This window comes from Sinohyriopsis cumingii, unplaced genomic scaffold (genome assembly GCF_028554795.1).
Source record: "Sinohyriopsis cumingii isolate HCF-2022 unplaced genomic scaffold, ASM2855479v2 utg000624l, whole genome shotgun sequence".
In the NCBI taxonomy this organism is placed as follows: domain Eukaryota; kingdom Metazoa; phylum Mollusca; class Bivalvia; order Unionida; family Unionidae; genus Sinohyriopsis; species Sinohyriopsis cumingii.
In genome coordinates this window covers 2,354,908-2,374,419 of record NW_028315919.1, presented here as the reverse complement: position 1 = coordinate 2,374,419, position 19,512 = coordinate 2,354,908, and the positions used below count along the sequence as shown (strand labels likewise).

Sequence of the window (19,512 nt, the reverse complement as noted above, 5' to 3'; positions counted from 1 at the left end):
TTGAAAATAAATATTATTTATGCAGAATAACGAACAACTTCGTTAGAAAAAGTGAGTTATTAACAATTATTATCAACATGATTGTAAAATGAAGATTCAGTCATCAAACAGCCCAGTTCCCTGATCCCCCTCCACCCCATGGTTTTCTCGATGTATAAGCAGATTTGTTTAAATTTTTGGAGGTCCCTCTGTAACTTGCTCCCTCACGTGAAGTGCGGCCTATGTTTGTGGACCCCGTTGTGTGCAAGTTATCAAGGGAGAGGGGTAGGTTTTGCAGGTTCTAGATATTTTGATCACAGTAGAAGGTCATGTGATGAAAGGCTACAGTCACATGATGAAAAAAGAGATATTCCCCTTTTTTATTCTTCACTGGAAAACGGGATCCAACACAAATAGGAATGTTGAAAATTACTATTGTTACATGATTGTCTTGGTTATGGTTAGTTTGATACTTGCACATTTGTGACAGGAGCTGTACTCAAACATTGGAATTTCATGTGCTGTGTGAGTACATGGCTTTTTTTGTTTAAGACTGCCTTTTTGTATCTAGTTATTGATTATGTAAGAGTCACAACAATATATGGTTTTCTGTGTGCAGATGATTGCCAGAGTACTTAGACTTTGGACTCACTGGCTCAAATGCTTTTTTATGTGCTTCAGAAAATGTTTGCATGCATCAGACTGTGTATTATCTGTATATCTATATTTTAATTTACTTATTTGAAAGCATTTATTTTTATTTCAGGTTTGTCGTAACATCAACCGCATCAAGGTGTGCATGGAGACAGGTAACACAGTGGTGTTGCTGAACCTGGAAAATTTGTATGAAAGTCTCTATGATGCTCTCAACCAGGTGAGAGGAAAATTAAATTATCTTGTGAAATGTTATTGAAAGATAAACTTTGCAATTAAATTATATATATATATATATATATATATATATATATATATATATACACACACACACACATATACATACATATGGTTTTTCCCAGGTTCTTCCATCACCAGTTATCCCTTTACCTCTTAGAGTGTATTGCTTTTTAGCCCTTTGATGCACATGTAACAAAGTTACCAAGTGCAGTGTGCTGTAAATAGAACACCTGTTACCTATTCAACTCCATATACAGAGACCTGTTTGTTAACTGTTAAGCAGTGTAGTGTATGTTAGGTTTAACAGCAGTTTTAACCATTTTACATTTTTGGTATACATCTATTATGTATGGAAAAATCTGAGAGTAAAGTCTGATCGTTATAGCTGTGTAATTATTTTTCATGGAAGAATTCTTTTGTGCTTTAAAATCTTGAGAGAACTCATTCACCATCAAGTCAGTGAAGCAGTGTGACCAGCCATAGCTGCCATTTCTCATACTAGAAATTTACACGTTCTTTGCGTCTACATCACTAAGTCATCCGAATTTGATCATTTATAAAAACTAAATTCCTGCCTACATCAATATCAGTGCCTTTACCTAAGTTATTGAAGCTTTCATAGTTGTGATTCTAATTGTGATTTCTCCATAAGTACTGAAAAAATCTGCGACCTCCATTTTTGAGAGAGGAGAATATGACCAGAACATAAAAAGCAACCATGTGTTCTGACGTAATGGTCATTCACAGCAGTGAATGTAGTATCTAATAGTGGGTTTTCCCCAAAGGTGGCTCTATGAGAACCTGCTCAAAATGGCTGCTGTTTATAGCAGGCGTCAAAAGGCGATTGTATGTGAATTGGGTTGAGGCATCCAAAGGCATTTGTATGCGAATTGGGTAGAGGCGTCTGTTGGTGCTTCCATGAGGTAAAGGGTTATACTAGCCATCACACATAGCCTGTTGTGTGCTGAAAAATAGTGTTAAACCCATCACTACAACTTTCTACAATTTATTATATAATTTGGAAGATGGGCTTGACACAAATACAGCAAAATATGTTGCAGAAGTCAACTTTAGAAGTGGGTAGGTTAATTTTGGATTATAAAGTTGGTATGTTTGAGTTTCATTAGTATTGGGGAGAACAGAAGTGATGAACTCATTCTTGATCCCCTAAAAATGTTTTCTCTTACAGCAGAGCATCAGTTCCAATGAAGGACTCTTGCTCCTAAATTATGGTTTGAAATTTCATTGACTGATAAATTGCAAAGTTCTATCCATGGTGTCATAGATTTGTGATCTTTCATTTAGTTTTGTTCTTTTTCAGTACTATGTTTATTTTGGAGGAGAGAGATATGTGGATCTTGGCCTGGGAACTCACAGAGTCAAGTGCAGAGTGCACAAGAATTTCAGGTACCACCATTCAGAAATTGCTATAAAAGCTTTGTTTTCAGTACATTTTTTTCAATTTATACACATAAAATGTACTCTGTTTAAACTGATTATAGGGACAGGAAAACTATCAGATCTGAGATTTTAAAGTTGTTTCAGGGACATGGCATGTAAATACAAAAGAAAAGTGATAATCATATCTTAACTGTTCATCATTTATTTTGTGCCCACTTTTCTAGTAATCAACATAATTCAGCGACCACTGAATACATTTTAATGCCATTTTACATGTAAAATATCTAATGGATGCAAATATTATTTTTTAAGTTCATTCCCTCTCTCATTTAAAGAGTAGCTCTTTGACCTTCAGTAGCTGATTTCTTCATTGTAATTTCATGGTTGGTTTTTCCGTTGTAATTTCTTGTTTCACAATCATGTACATGTGGTCGAAATGTGATATTCAAGGCTCAATATTTGGGGGGAGGGGGTCAAGTGGCTACTTGACTGGCTAGCCAAGTATATATTGATGCACTATTTCACTGACTAGCCAGCAGAAAAGTAACAGTTATATAAGCTATGTGTCTGGCTAACAAACCACAGTTTCATCAGAGTTATTTAATTATTTATCCTAGCTGTAGTATGAATGATATGGTCAACAATTGAAACTTGTGACAGAATAAAAACAGAATTTATATACACTGACCTATGTTATTGTGGCATAACCCAGATTTTTTAGATTTTGAATTGTACAGGCTAAATAGGTTTTTAGTGCATTTATAATTCCCTTTACCAGTAAAATTGGGAGGGAAGCTAGCATTTTGCCCAGTCAGTCATGTGTATGCATGTTCATTCTTTACCCTAATCTGCACTCAAGTGTTTTTATAATTTCAGCAATCTTTACAGACTTTATATCTTGGACTCTATTTTATCTTTTCTTGCACCTTTGATGCAGGAGTTCTTGGGTTCAAACCCAAACCTAGTCATACAAAGACTTATAAAAATGGTACTAACAGTTGCGTCAGTTGGCACTCAGTATTAAGAGGTTATTGTTAGGACTGGTCAGCCTGGTGTCAGAATAAATATAACTGGGTGGGACATAATGCTGCATGTCTGCAATATGATGTGCCAGTGCTATACATCACTGTGAACTGTCACACTGCAAACATCATAGTGATATGACTGAAAAATTGTTAAAATCTGCAAATCACATGCACGCTTCTTTTCTAGTGAAAGCTAACATTTTGATACATCTCAAAGAACTAACTCAGCCATATAAAAACTATGTACATTTTCACACTTGTGCCGTTAAAAAAGCAATTTAAAAACCAATTTAATATTCCCTTATCAATGTAATACAGAAACATACAAAGTCCCACACCTAAGATTAACCTGTGAGCAATTACAGATATTTTCCAAATTTTCTCATTAAGTATTCATGAATACATTGGATATATTGAAGTCCGTTAGCACTGATGTTTTGCAAGAATAACATGTTTGGGCTTACTTTTTTGTCACCAGTTTGGTCACTTGTTGGGCTTTTCTTCCTCCTAGAGGAATCATCTCTAAGGTTGCTCCATAGTATGACAGTTTTCAAGTATAAGCAGATTGTGCAGATCTGGCATTGTGTTTCAGAAATAGTATTGTATATTTAACTTTTATATTCATGATATGCAAGATAGAATAAGAGCTCTGGTTATTGCCACAAGGCCCATTTAACCTAAATAACAACAAAATCATTAAGTAACATTATTGTCAGTAGGAAATGCTTCCTCATTGTGTCAAGTTTCTAGTCTCTAGTCTAAAACAGATGTAACCAGTTTGTACCTGGTGCTGGAGTACATTTAGCAGCACTAACAAGTAGGTTATACATTGAGGGTCCTTTATCATGGGTACTAGCATATTAAGTAATATATAAATTGCAAGTATTGGACCATAGGGTACTTTTTACAGAGTATAATAGTAAGTGGACCAGGAAATATGTCTTCTCTTGAGAGAAGACTCTTGTATTTTCTAATTCCCATGATGGAGTTTGTTCATATTTAGGATGAATCATAATGAAAGTAAGGCAAGCCATTTTGCAACATGATCACTCATCCTTTGGACCTTGGGGTCAGGGTCACATTTTATGGCAATGCATTAACTGGGTTTGCACAATCTTGGAATGTGCTTGAATATTGATGGTTACCTTGAAAAATGTCAGAATTCAATGATGGCTCCAAAAAGTACTGGAACAATGCTTGAATTCAATGATGGCTCCAGAAAGTAATGGAAAAGTACTTGAATTCAGTGATGGCTCCAAAAAGTACTGGAAAAGTGCTTGAATTCAGTGATGGCTCCAAAAAGTACTGGAAAAGTGCTTGAATTAGTGATGGCTCTAAAATGTACTGGGAAAGTGTTTGAATTCGATGATGGCTTCAAAAAGTACTGGAAAAGTGCTTGAATTCAGTGATGGCTCCAAAAAGTACTGGAAAAGAGCTTGAATTCAATAATAGCTCCAAAAAGTATGGAAAAGTGCTTGAATTCAATGATGGCTCCAAAAAGTAATGGAAACATGCTTGAATTCAATGATGGCTTCAAAAAGTACTGAAAAGGGCTTGAATTCAATGATGACTCCAAAAAGTACTGGAAAAGTGTTTGACTTCAAAGATTGATACAAAAAGTACTGGAGACGTGCTTGAAATGGCTCAGTAGTCATTAAAAAGTGCTTGAATTTGAAAACAACTTTATTTAATTGGTATACACTAATTTAGTCTATAAATAGCAAGAAAATAAAAGATCTATAATGAAAAGGTAGAAACTCAATCATCCTGAAACTTTATTTCCCTGGCAGGTCACTAACATATTCAGTCATACTTTGGTTGGATCCCCTGCATGCTCATTACTACTCAGCCTCATTTGGGATTGTAAGCACTGATTGGTTTAAATGAATGGATGTTGTGATGGCTGGGTCATTAATGGCAATGAAAAAGTCTGTTATGTGCTCTGTGATGAGAGCCATATTTTAAATCTGTTAAGTGCTCTGTGATGAGAGCCATATTTTAAATCTGTTAAGTGCTTTGTGATGAGAGCCATATTTTAAATCTGTTAAGTGCTCTGTGATGAGAGCCATATTTTAAATCTGTTAAGTGCTCTGTGATGAGAGCCATATTTTAAATCTGTTAAGTGCTCTTTGATGAGAGCCATATTTTAAATCTGTTAAGTGCTCTGTGATGAGAGCCATGTTTTAAATCTGTTAAGTGCTTTGTGATGAGAGCCATATTTTAAATCTGTTAAGTGCTTTGTGAGGAGAGCCATATTTTAAATCTGTTAAGTGCTCTGTGATGAGAGCCATGTTTTAAATCTGTTAAGTGCTCTGTGATGAGAACTGTCACTATACATACTCTGTATATGGGTAAGACCAAGCAGTAAACAAAGAGCTAAGAACATCACTCCCTCGATAACTCGCACATATCTGGGTAAAAAAAAAGACTGCATTATAAGCGAGGGTGCAAATTACAGAGGGACCTCCAAAAAATACGCTAAACATCCTGAGAACCACTGGATATGGGGAGGAACTGGGCCATTTAATGACTGAATTATCTTTTTATAATCATGTTGAGAAAAATTGTCAATAATACACTTTTTGTGATGGAGTTGTTTGTTATTCTCTATAATTTTATATATTTTCAAAAGTGTCCAACATCTGAAAGATCGATAATATGATTCCAGCTGGTTTCAGTAACCAATATGGTATATGAAAACATTCATGTATTATGTCATGGCTTTTTGTTTTGTTGATTAGTTGGTTCCTGGAGTGATGTAAAATAGTATTTTGTGAAACAAGGAGTCGACGAAGCAGGGAACCAGATGATGATACACTATCAAACAAGATTCATTTGATCAAAAACGCACACTTATTTTGTGAGACAATTGTCTCTGCATAAACTCAATTTTGTATTAATCAATTAGTAAAATATTGATGCTGTGATTTCACTGCAAGTAATAGTGAAACTTCTTATCATCCCCAAGGATATCTCTGCGTGTGAATTCAGAAATTCTCTGAAACTCATTTTACCCACAATGGTCCATGAAACAAACCACTTATTTTACGAAGTACTCATTTTGCTTGGTTGCCTTGCTATCCCTAATCACAGTTTAGATAGAGTAGGTTAATTTAAGGTAGTTTAATTAGATTACTTACACAATAACATTTATAACAGTGTTTAATTGATCAACTGAAATGAGTTACGCAGCTTACAGCCGAGGCCACTGGTTCTTAATCATGTAGGATTTGTATGCCTTTTAACTTATTTTCATTCCACCTTCTTTATTTGATTCAAAAGACATAATTAACATGATAATAGAAAAGAAGGCCCACTTTTTATTTAGTGCAACAATACAACAAATGCTTCCGCTAGTCAAATGAAAATGTAACAAATTATATGACTTCTTATTAAAAGTTGATATTTCATAATGTTGATTATAATTCCAGGTCCTATCTACTGTTTTTGATGATATAACAAGTGATTTTGATCAAAATTTTCTTCAAGTTCAACAAATAGCATTTAAAAAAAATTGTATTTTCCAGTTTAAAAAAGGGGATTCACTCCTGACCCTGCATTATAAGCGGGTTTGTGAGTTAGCAGGGTGTGATTAACAAGGGAGTGGTGTAGTGTGTTTGTCGAAAGAGATTAGATCAACAGTAGGTGATATCACTTTATGTAATGGAAAGAACATTACTGTCTACTTGAGAACTAATCATGGTAATTGAAAATTAAGTCTCAAAGTGGGATGTTTCTGTACCTGTTGCACCTTAAATTTTTGAAACAGTAGAAATTTACATGCTGGATAAAGTATTAGTTTTATTTAGTTAAAATTCATGAAAAAGATATCATATAACTAGCACAAACTGCAATATCACTGGGATCTGGTAACTGCTGATTGTTTTTGTTGTTGTGGGGTTTAACGCCATTTTTCAGCACATGATAGGCTATGCATGGTGGCCAGTATTAATGGTGGAGGAAAAACCCAGGAAAACTCCGGGAAGAACCACCAACCCACGAGAAGCTACTGGCAAGCTTTCTCACATACCCACATTGGCCGAATCCTAGACTCGAACCCACGCAGACAGAGGTGAGATGGCAGTGATCCGTAACTGCTGAAAATGTCTATGCATTTGACCTTAAAGTCCAAACCATTCTCATAACTTTTGTCGCTAAAATAAAACCTTAGTTTATTGAGTAAAAGAATTAAAGCGTGGCAGCAAGTTAAAGTGTGGCAGCAAGTGTGAAAAGCATACAAAATATGTATTGGGAAAATCAAAGGAACCTAAAGTTTGTCTTTTGAGAAGGGTCCCATAATATAACTCTGAGCATAAATTAGCTTAATCCTGCATTTGCAATTTTAAATTGAATTCATTTATGTTAGGACCATGATAACTTCTCTTTAACAACTGCCATTCTTTTGAAAAGGATAATGTGTTACAATTTTGGGATTTTGTGTTTCTTCCATTGTCCAAAATATATCATTGACTAGAAATACGTTTACTATAGATCAGTAGCACAGAATGTCACAAACAATTTTCATTAAATTGCTGTTTTTCTAGATTGATTGTGGTAGCAGAGAAGGATGTGGTCTATAAGAAATTCCCCATTCCCCTGATCAACAGATTGGAGAAACATTATCTAACAGCCAATACTGTCTTGACTAGAGAACAAAGTGAACTAGCAGAGGAACTTGAGAAATGGGCAGAAAATTTCTCCACAGAAACCACACCTATGTACATCCAAAGGTAAATGTAACCACTGTGAATATTTTGTAACATTGTAACATTTTGATTGATTTTATTAACTTTATTAAAAGCTCTCAAATTCCTAGGAAGATTTCTTTTGCTTCAATTTCAGCTATCAGCCTGAGATATCAGCTCATATCTAACATTGAGTTTTAGCCAATCAGAAGCCTCAGAGTAAGTTTTCTGACTTGTGAAAAAAAAAATTGTCTTATTGCTGATGATTTTATGATCAATAGGATATCTTGGACACATTTATTTGTCTGAAAACACAAGTCTAAAATGGACAAGGAAGGAGTTATCAACAGTGTTCTAAGCAAACACAACACTGCTTTGATAGCAAGGACAAATCGATAAATAAAAGTCACAACCTTTGTCTCAAGTCTTAAGTTTGTCTTTGGAAATCCTAAGTTTTCAGATACCCTTAATGTTATTTCTCAGCATAATTCATGCACCCTATATTTTCAGACAATCATTGTCCATAATTTTAATTTTGATCAGTTAACAGTTTGCATTAAGAAACAGAAAAGGTAATTTAACATGGTACTCTTTATTTTAAAAATGAAAATTCATGTTGCTCTAATCCACCTATAAAAGACTGTAATTTAAGATTATCAAGTATTATTTAATGTACATTCTGGCAAAATGACAGAAAAATGGTCATTTTATATATAGTTATTATTTGCAAGTAGCATCGATTGATAGGCATGATAAAAGAAATTGAGTTGTCTGAACTAATGAGGATCATTTTGCTGGAGAGTTGATCTTTTCAGAAGTGAAAGGCATTGATGACAGCCTTCATTTCTAGGATGTTAATGTGTAGGGGCTGTTCACCTGGTACCCTTGTGCCACTAATAGTAGTGAAGTCTGGCAACAGGTGGGCACCCAAACCATGCAAACTTGCATTGGTCCCTGTTGTTATTTCTGCTTGGAGCTTCTTCAGTGGCATTCCCATGGTCAGCCAAGCTGAGTTACATCACTGATGTAGGAATGATCAAATCTCAGGCATGATCATATCTGTTTGATCAAGTGGACTTGAAAAGGGATGCCATTTTGCTCGCAGTGTCATTTGTAAGTGGTGCATAAATTGTGGCAGGATCAAGTCTGCTTCCCCATTAAATAAACCAAAAACTCTCTTGATGAAATCCATGTCCTGTTGGAAACAGACTTGATGAGTTTGACAATTCTGATTACGCGAACACAAAGAAGATGCACCTGATTCCATTTGGTTACAAATTCTATACCCTGATGGACAAAATTATGGGATAGACTTGGGTCTTATTTTTTTTCCAGTTCTCTAGAAAGCCTACATAATCTAAAAGAGAGAGGAGGTCATTCCTGCCCTGGGTTTAATAGAATTTATTATATGTTTCTGAAAAATGATGTCCAGGTAATCTGCTATCATTGTAGATTACATTGATTGGAACACAGTGATGTTGCAATCCATAATCTCTGTAAAAGTCCAAGGGGCTGTTGTTGGGGCCAAAGGGGAGAACTTTGAATTGATAAGCTGTTCTGGTAAGAAAAACGGATACATTTTCATGATATAAGTTGGATAGGGACATGAAGACTGATGGTATACTCATCCATTTGAATTGTGAGGCAGACTGATCTCACCATCACCATCTTGAATTTTGGAGGCACAATGAACATTTTGAAGCAACTCAGGTTTGATTATTGATGTCAGCTTGCTGTTCGCTTTCCAGATAAGAAACAGCCTTGAATAAAAGCCCAGAGATTGTGGTCTTTTTTATGAGTGATCATATCGATAGTATGAAGCATAATTCTAGTAAAAGATAACTCTTGAACTTCTGTCCGTTCTGTGGTCGGATCTGAGTATGATGTGAAGTATGCTTGATTTGAAGGAGTTTTGTTGCATTCACTGTACATTGAGACCCAGTCTGTGTCTACTTGTCACTCTCGAGAAGGCATACCAGGTAGCACTGAAGACTCAATTCTTTCCCTATGAAAACATCACTGACTCTCCCTCGTAGACAAGCAGTGAATATATGGAAGTCTGGCACTGCTGGGATTGCTTGCTGGTTTGCCCAGTGACTGGTCAGCCTGGAAACTGTCAGGATAGAAAATGGCCTGGCCACTCCAAGAGCCTGGCTGGACAGACAGATTTCTCACTTTAATCTGTGTCACAGTAAGGATATGTTACTGATTAGAGATGGATCTGTCACTAAGATCCCCATAAATCATAGTTGGCTTGATTTATTCAGCGAAAAAGGGACATGTTGGAATGGCTCGATGGATGGCAACGGTGCAGTTTTATTATGCATTGTATCTGATGGATTCAGTATAAATCATGTATCTTGACTGATAGGCCCAAAGACCATGCTCAGCCATGTAGGGAGACTTGTGCTAACTGGGCTGCCTAAAACTGGGCAAACGCTCCCCCAATGAGTCGGAAATGCAAGTGCTGAAATAGTTGGCTGACTAATACTGTAGCTTAGACTACCTCTGACCACGTATTACACTCGCTGCATGTCATAGATGATGTACACATAGTACATGTATATACAAAACAAGAATCATAGTAGACTTCCATGCTTTGAAGTTGCATTATAGCATGTAGATGATATTCTACTGAAATGACACAAGAAGAGAAAGCAAAGCATAAATTAGTATTTCCTCAGGTTACTAACTTGCTAATATAAATATTCTCAGTTACTAATGGAGTAATTGAGAAAGTCGGTAATTGAGAAAGTCAGTAATTGAGAAAGTCAGTATCACATTCAAAACTTATAGAATATGCTTTGAACTTATGCATTCATATGTTAGCTGACCTTTCTACTGAAATGTCACAGCGAAGGACAAAAACAGCATAAATTAGCAATGCAGCATGAAATAACTTGCTGAAACCTACTCCATTACAAACACAGCAAGCAAAAAATTACAGGTCATGCTAACTTGTAATGACCTTGTAGAGGTCAGTGATATCATAGTGTGATGTGGTCTTAAAAGGACAAAGTCCCTAATGGGGTAAAAATCACTCAGATTTGGCAGAAATTGTAAAAAAGAATGTATACAACCAGCAGCAGAATGATTAATCCACACAATAAATCCAAAAGGATTGAGTCAGCTAGAACACAAAAATGGCATAGATTATCAAAGTATACACTGTACGATGATACCAGCGAAGCTTAAAACTAGCAACACCTTGCAGTGGCAAATGGAAGTAATGGGCAAGAGTTATTGCCCTTGTTTATATGAGATAGACAAGGAAAGTTTTTGTCTTGTTAGTAGATCTGGATTCGCAAGGTAGCAGGCAAATAATTGCAATGGCAGTAGCTGGTACAGGAAAGTAACATTTCCATTGGTCAGAATGTTACCACGTGATCAAAATGAATTGCGTTCATTTCTGTATGAACTGTAAGGAGAACTACTTTTCCACTTCTATAAATAGAGTCACGTGTACTGCATAAGATAAACACTGCCAGTGAAGGCAGACACGAAATAAGCATTAAAGGAAAACAACATTCTTACATTTTTTTAATATAAAAAAAATTGAATAAATTTGGCTTCCATTGTTTGAAGGACTGGTATTATGATGACTTATTACGATCAAGCAGGACAATCCCAAGTGCTATATAGCTAAGTAACAGAAAAACACCAAACATGTATTACTACGCTCAATTAAGATTTCTGTTTTTTTATGATGCAAACAAAATAACATAATGAATAAATGAAATTTCAATTATAAGAGTTTAACGTTTTTTCTGTGTTTATTGTGGTATAAACTGTCAGTTGCCGACTCACACAGCTTACATAACTCTTACATATTCCGAACATAAAGTAATTGGGGAATGTATTAAAGGAGAATGAGAGTGGTGGGGATATTTGGATACTCAAACATATGGATATGTATACCTCTTGAATGGTGAATCTTGATTGGATTACATACCCTGCCAGTGTTCACTGAGAGTGGAACATTATTGTCGAGTTTGCTGACTTCAGCCCACCAAGATAGAGGTCTGTTTTTAAAATAAACTTGATTAAGAAACATTATGAAGACACATCAAAGTAATGACACAGATGCCATACAAAAAATCCCCTCTTTACCCAAGCCAGTTTCAGGGTTTTTTGTTCTTGTTGTTCTAGGGTTAACGCCATTTTTCAGCACAAGATAGGCTATACATGGCGGCCAGTATAACTGGTGGAGGAAGAACCCTGGAAAACCCAGGGAAGAACCACCGACCCACGAGAAGCTACTGGCAGGCTTTCCCACGTACCCACACTAGCCGAGCCTTGGACTCGAACTCACACAGACAGAGGTGAGATGGCAGTGATCCGGAACGGTGAGCGCTTTAGACCACTCGGACACTCGGGGCCCCGTTTCAGGGTTTAAATGGATAACTGGCCTAGATTGCTGTAAGAAAATAAAAGACAGATCTGCCAATTATACTTGAAAGAGATGCCCAATCAACCAGCTTGCCAATGTGAGGAAAGTTATGATTAGTGCAACTGAAATAACTTTGAATATTTTTAGTAAAAAAATTTCTTCAGAAAGATATTAATTATTGATTTCACTCACAACTTAGCATATGGATTTATTGTTACATTGTCTGAGACAAGTTAAAAGATTTTCTGTGCATTGATGTCACGTTCCATTGCCATGACAAGTATCTTGTTACCAGGTTAATTCTGACATGTATGAAAATATTGTTCTTTTGTATGAAAACCCTTTTAAGCTTGATAAACTAAACACATACGAGGCTGAAATTTGCTATATGTATATGTGTGTATATATATATATATATATATATATATATATATATATATATATATATATATATATATATATATATGGGGTGAAACGATTCATTGATATATCGATGCATCAATACTTTTTGCTGGAATGATACACATATTGATAATATCAATACAAGAGAAGGACAATGCTTACAAGTTACCTTAGTCTTAAGCAGTTATGAATAATTATTATTAGTTCGCCGCCTTGTTCTTTTAATATAAAATTCATCTGAAACAGCATTTGCAGTCCTATTTTTATTAGTAAAAACAAAAAGACTATAATTGAGAATACTCGCTTGCCATCTGCAAATTCAAACAAAGTGATATAATTAGTAATCTGCCCCCACCCCCTATTCCATGCAATTATCTTAACCCAGCAGCATGTTCAGCATAAAGGATACATTTCAAATATGTTCCACATGAATAATGAATATAATGATATACTCGCCATTTAATAACCAATTTTATGCAAAGTTTCTACATTCAATTTGATCTTGTCTGCTTTGGTTGGTTTGAAAGCTACACTACCAGTGTGTCACATGGTGAAATATGTTACGTTCCAATCTTATCGGTGGTTACTGCTTGTTCTGGTCAAGGTTAAATAATAACTACCAATCAGGAATCAGTGCAGCTTATTCAGTGTGTGACAGACAGAAAGTACTAGCAAAGCAACAGAAAAACTTCGCTCTAAAGTCATTGATATAAGTACTTAAACAGAGATGCTATCAGGGTGTGCGATTGTGTGAATCAAATTTGCACACTTGGAGAGCAGTGATGCATGAGAACTTACACAAATTACTTGAAAATCCCGCATATGAAAATGTGCTTGGCGAAATATACAGTTTTTATTTAACTGCTCTTGTCATGACATATTTTTTGGGTAGGGAACAGTTTACACATCTGGGGTCTTCAAGGATGACAAAAATGGTTGTTAAACTAAATTTGATTGGCATTATGGCGTAGTTTGAACCCTCCATGAAGGAAGTTTTACAAATGCATTTATAAAATACAGGCCACCTAGAAAACTCAAAATTCCGATTCCCAGTGTGGTTAATTATGTTTTCATTACCGAATACTGGCTGGTGATAGTGATGGTGATAATAATTTTTAAAGCTATGAAGTATATTGGAATATTGGAGCTGGAAAATTGTTAATGGAGATACCACTGAGTGGTTTTGAGCCTGAAAATGATGTTAAATACAAGTCAGATGTACATGTTGCATGGACCAAAATAGAGGGCATGACTGTCAGTCTCCCTTTCAGCAGTATTTGGAAATTAAATATAGAAAGGGCAGAATACAGAGTCTAATTAAATTTCAGACAATTTAAAAGTAGAATGCAATTTTTATTTTTCTATCAATCAGTTTGGCCCTGCGAATCACTTGCTACAAAACCATATATCCATATTTGGGTTAAGATAAACTGAATAAGTAAGGATGAAAACAAGTGAAATTAAGAAGTAAAGATATTTATTTAAATCCCTCTGTCTATGCAAGCAGACTATGGCATTGACTGACTAAAAACCCTAATAGAGTATCATGGAGCAGATAAGAAATCTGGCATAGTAGTCAGCAAGCTACTGATTCAAGAAGTTTGTGTTGGTTAAAAATCCTATTTTGGAGCAGATGTATCCAAAAGGTAATATCTGTGAGCTCTGGAAAATTCTCAATAACAGAAACAAAGATCAGTCCAACATCTAGCTGACAAAGCTAGCTGTGCATATGCCCTTTCAGAAGTAAGCACAAAAATATTCACAAATAAGGAACAGAGTATGCTCTGAAATAATTAACAGATTAATACCTATATTACTATAGGTGACGTCTTTCAAAGATTTTAATTTCAGTAGAGCTTTAAAAAAGGGGGGGTATTTAAGGGTTAGGTAAATATTGAACCATAACTGTTTCCTCCTCACCCTCCTTTTTTTTCTTCTCTCCCCTTCTTTCAGTGACAAAGGGTGAAAGTCCCCCCAAGATAAAATCCTGGCAGCATCGCTACTTAAATTGTACATGGGGAACAAATTTGGAATTTCTCTTTTTGCGCAAAGATATTTAAGCATTGAATGAAGGTGCTGATGGAATAAATAAAATTACTACAGAATCAGCAAGGGGGTAGATTTCAAACAACTGAAGTTTATCACCTTGTGTAAATAAAATTGAAAGAATTATAGAATAGGACTGGGTTTTGTCAATAGTTTTCCTTCTTCACTAACAAATACAAGTACCTATTTCCACATCAGCCTTTTATATCTGCAGGAAGTACAGTGTGATAGATTTTGTTGTTATTCATCCTCATTCCCATTCCCAAACCCAGATTTTTTCTAGATAAGATCTTCTTTGCACAAGGAAACAGCTTTATTTGCTCTGTTTTGAAGATTAAACATCGTAATGTCTTCCAGGTTTAAGTTAGACATGAAATTGGTAATAAGATGTTTTCAAAGCATTCATGCTGTGAAAGAAATAGGGCCTGGTGGCTAAAGTGAGTTAAATAGAGCCACCATTAAATGGCCTAAAACAATGAATAAAACTCACTAATAGGCAGTATATTTGAAAGTATTTTTTTCTTCTTGTCATCGATGAGAATTCCATATAAATATATGATAACTGTATGTCTACCTGTAATCTGCATACTGGAAATACAACCATTATGTCAACATACATAAAAGAGCACCATCTACCTTTCAGAGATGGAAAGACCATCAAGTGTATTGATATGTATTGTATTGCAGGCTGTGTGTCATGAATCATATTGATACATGGCACAAGTGTATTGTTTCACCCCTTATATATATATATACATATATACATATATATATATATATATATATATATATATATATATATATATATATATATATATATATATATATATATATATATATATATGAAATAATCTACACTGGAAACAAGGTGTAAAATAACCCCTAGAAATAGGCCTATTGCAAATTTTTTTTAAATACTAATTTTGAATATGCAGGAGATTTCACTGACAGATGACACCCCTCATCTTGAGATGATATGCATATTGAGGTAACTGAAGATATGTATAAAAGAGTAGAGTTGTTGATGTTTTGATTTTATAATTCCATTTTTTTTATAGAAATGAGAAGAATAAAGCAGCACGCTCTGTTGGAGAGGTATTCATGGGTTACCATGCTGACACCTGCTCCTCCATTATCCTGGTTGTCTGGCAGAGACATGAAGAAGAGAGTTACAGACTCTCAATTCAAAAGGTAGTCACTAGCTCTGAACTAAAGCGTTTCCTATTTTTAATCACTGATATGTCCCACCAAAAAACATGGATGGAACAAATTGTGTTTCACTTTAGTTTAAGATTTTTCAGGCATTTTTAACAACAGATTTTTGCCACTTTATGTAAGGATATGTTTGATGAGTATAATGCCATTCTAATAAAACTTAATTAATGTATGTACACAGACATACACACTTTTCTGTGTTTGTAATTTTTTAGAAGATTTATATTTACCCAATCATAATACCTTTGGTTTACAAACACTACCTTGCAAATCCAGCCTAGTCCACACAAGCAATACATTTTAGCTACACTTTTTTGTGACCTTGCAAAAATACAAGTTACTTGTACTTAATACAGAGCAAGTTGGAGGAGTTTCCCACATAAAGGAAGTATAGTCCATATTTTGTCAAACTAATTCTTGTTCTTTTCTGTCTGAGACAAAGTTAGAACAACAACTTTGACATATGTTATATTTGTTGGCACCTTTTTGTGTTGCTTGTATGTGCATTCAGTATTGTGTACTTGACTTTTTGTACTCCTTTGTCAGTCACCATGTAAATAAATGACTTTTAGGTCATGCAGGATATTTTTGATACAAAACAAATAGAGTTTCTGTAATGTCCACTGAGAGTGAAGTATTAGTGACACTCCACAGAATTAACCTATATAAGATATCAAATATGCCATCTGTATTTGCAGGTAATCTTTCTCTAATACTTCTATAATAGTCTGTTAGCATACTCTTCATTATTTATAAAGCATTGGTTGATGGGATTTAGTGCCAATCCATACATATAAGTGAGTGTAAGATCATGCTAGCAAAATTAGGTGATTTTAACCAACATTTCACACTTTGGTGACTTTGGTCAAATTTTAGTTTTTGAAAAGCTGGGGTGGGTTTATTGTTGAAAGCAGAATAAAAATTTACCAGATTTTATTGAAATGAAGGATTGTTTTTTCATCGAGCATGTTTGTATCAGGGAAGAATGGTGGTAGGCTTTTCTAATATTCTGTAATCTTTTCTTGACCCCATTTTATAGATTCTTGAGGAAGCCAAAAAACTGTTGTTGTGGTGTGCAACCCCAGATTCTGTTGTGCGACTTGAAAGATGCAATCTGGCACAGCAGGAAAAGATGATGCTCACACAGGTGTATATGAGGGAGCAGTGTCATGAGAATTTGGCTCAGTATCTGCAGTTCAAGCTAGTCTCAGAGCAAACACAGGAGCTATTTGCACAGGTAATGCTGAAAATATAAATATTTGTATATTTTGCATCAAATTATTACTTTAATCAATGAATTGTACATAATTGGATCAGTTCCAGAGGTTAATAAAACCTTTCAGCACAAGTTTATACTTGTAATCACTATTTATACTATATTTTCAATTTGTTTGATAATTTGTAAAAACTCATTGTTGCCTACATCAATATCAGAACCTTTATCTAAGTTATTGAAGCTTTCATAGTATTGATTTTAATCATGCAAACTCAAGAAAGTACAGAATGAATTCAGCAGCCTCCATTTAGGAGAGTGGAGATAATGACCCAATTACTTTAAATAGATTATGACTAGAGTTTAAACAGTAAACATGATCTGACATAATGGTCATTCACATCAATGAATGTAGTATCTAGTAGGGGTTTTTCCCACAAAGGTGGTGCTTAATGGTTGATGTTTACAGCAGGCTTTGAAATGCACTTGCATGAGAATGGTGTAGAGGCATCCAAAGGTACTTACTTGAGATAAAGGATTAAACAAAGTTACTTTAGGTAGAAAATTACAGTTGGTATTTATTCAGTAAAGCAATCATGACTCTTTAAATCCCCACACTTTATTTAGGGTAACTTAACCCCCTCTGCTTTCATTCTCCTATAATGCTCAATAGTGGAGTGATAAATACCTACAAATCGACATCATGCCTCAGCAGGAACATTGATGGCAGCTTTACCATGGAGGGGCTGGTCAACATTACTGATTGACATTTGAACAGTATATGAATGTAGACCATTGTCCTCATGGAAAGACTGAGATGTCAGGAGTGATTTACAACCAGATACCATTTGAAGAATTAATCATCTTTATTTTGATTATATATTTGGACAATAAAAAGTAATTTCAGAAGTCTTGTGTATTCAGTAAACATATATTTAGAAAAGGTTGATTGACTTCTTTTGCAATAGTTTAGACTTTTACTTCATTCAAAGAAATCTGAGCAAACATATACACTGACTTGATGAGAGGCAAATCTTGTTGAACTTCTACTGTTACAAAGCAAAAGTAATCCTTTGAGATATGGACGATTAAATTCCAAATTGACAACTGTTACTGTTTGAAATAAAAACAACCAATCAGAAAGAAAACGCTGAATTTACACTGTAATGCATATCAAGTGCTTAGTCCTTAAGCAGTAATGGCACAGTCATGAGGCTGAATGTATTAAACTTTGAACAAGTTCATTTCTGACTGCATGTATACTGACCATTTAATGTATGGGGCTTTTTTTCAACTGGTATATGATTTTTTCCCTTTTATCACAAGATAAATTTGTTCAAGAAAAATGAAGAATAAAATAATGTATTTTTTTATACTGCAACTCAGAACTAAGCAATTGTTTTCAAGTATTTGACTCCTGACCCCTTTCAAAAATTATATGGTCTCTTCCTAATAAAGACTTGAGCATTGAGTGTAGTCAATGACAACACTGTTAAAAGTATTGTGTGTAAAAAATATGTAATAGATAATATAGGCTAAAGTAGAATCCCATATTTTTCAGATAACAACCCACTCCAAGCTTTTATCAACAGCAGACAAGTCAGATATATATCAGGCAGTGGGAATTCCTCCTGAGAAGATTGCTCTGGAAACTCTTCAGTCCTTTGACACTGAGCAACAGTTCAGTCGAAAAATCAGGTTAAAGAAAATACAAGTCTTTCATACTGAGTACATAATCAGTTGAGAAGTGAGACATACTGGAAATTAATCTATTTTGAGGAGTATCACTTTTTATAATTTTGTGAAAAATTATACTTTTGTTAGTATTTTTATTCATGGATTGGGGAAGTGTTTTATTATAATCCACAATAGCATCCTAGTTTAATCGTTAAATTTGTGGCTCTTTAGCAACCACAAAACCTTTGAAAATTAGTATCCCATTAAATTCATAATATATCTAGTTGACTGTGCTTAATTTCATAGCTTGATTTTGGTGTATTTAGTCTGGCCATAAACTTGAAGTACCTAATATTCACATCAATTTTTAACTGATTTGGTTAAAGGCCATGTGAGCTTATGGTGGCATGGCACTGTATCAATTTACTGTCCATCTTAGATCGATCAGCTTCTTCACCAGGGCATCTGAGCCAGCATTTTGATAAAACTTGTAAGAAACATTACTTGAAACAGCATTTTAAAACAGATTGTGTCACAAGTGGCTTCCCTTGCAGTTGTATGGCTTCAATATCAGCCAAGTGAAAA

At 34.9% G+C, this 19,512-nt stretch overlaps 1 protein-coding gene across 2 annotated transcripts in view; it reads left to right on the top strand.

The window, feature by feature from the left end:
• Positions 1–19,512, top strand: part of LOC149773607 (E3 ubiquitin-protein ligase rnf213-alpha-like) — a 371,427-nt gene that overhangs the window by 194,415 nt on the left and 157,500 nt on the right. For both annotated transcript variants that reach the window (XM_089946359.1, XM_089946358.1), the window contains exons 51-56: positions 746–853; positions 2,195–2,280; positions 7,844–8,029; positions 15,881–16,013; positions 17,077–17,274; positions 18,812–18,948. In XM_089946359.1, the coding sequence (XP_089802485.1) occupies positions 746–853; positions 2,195–2,280; positions 7,844–8,029; positions 15,881–16,013; positions 17,077–17,274; positions 18,812–18,948 (848 nt within the window). The remainder of the gene's footprint in view (positions 1–745; positions 854–2,194; positions 2,281–7,843; positions 8,030–15,880; positions 16,014–17,076; positions 17,275–18,811; positions 18,949–19,512) is intronic.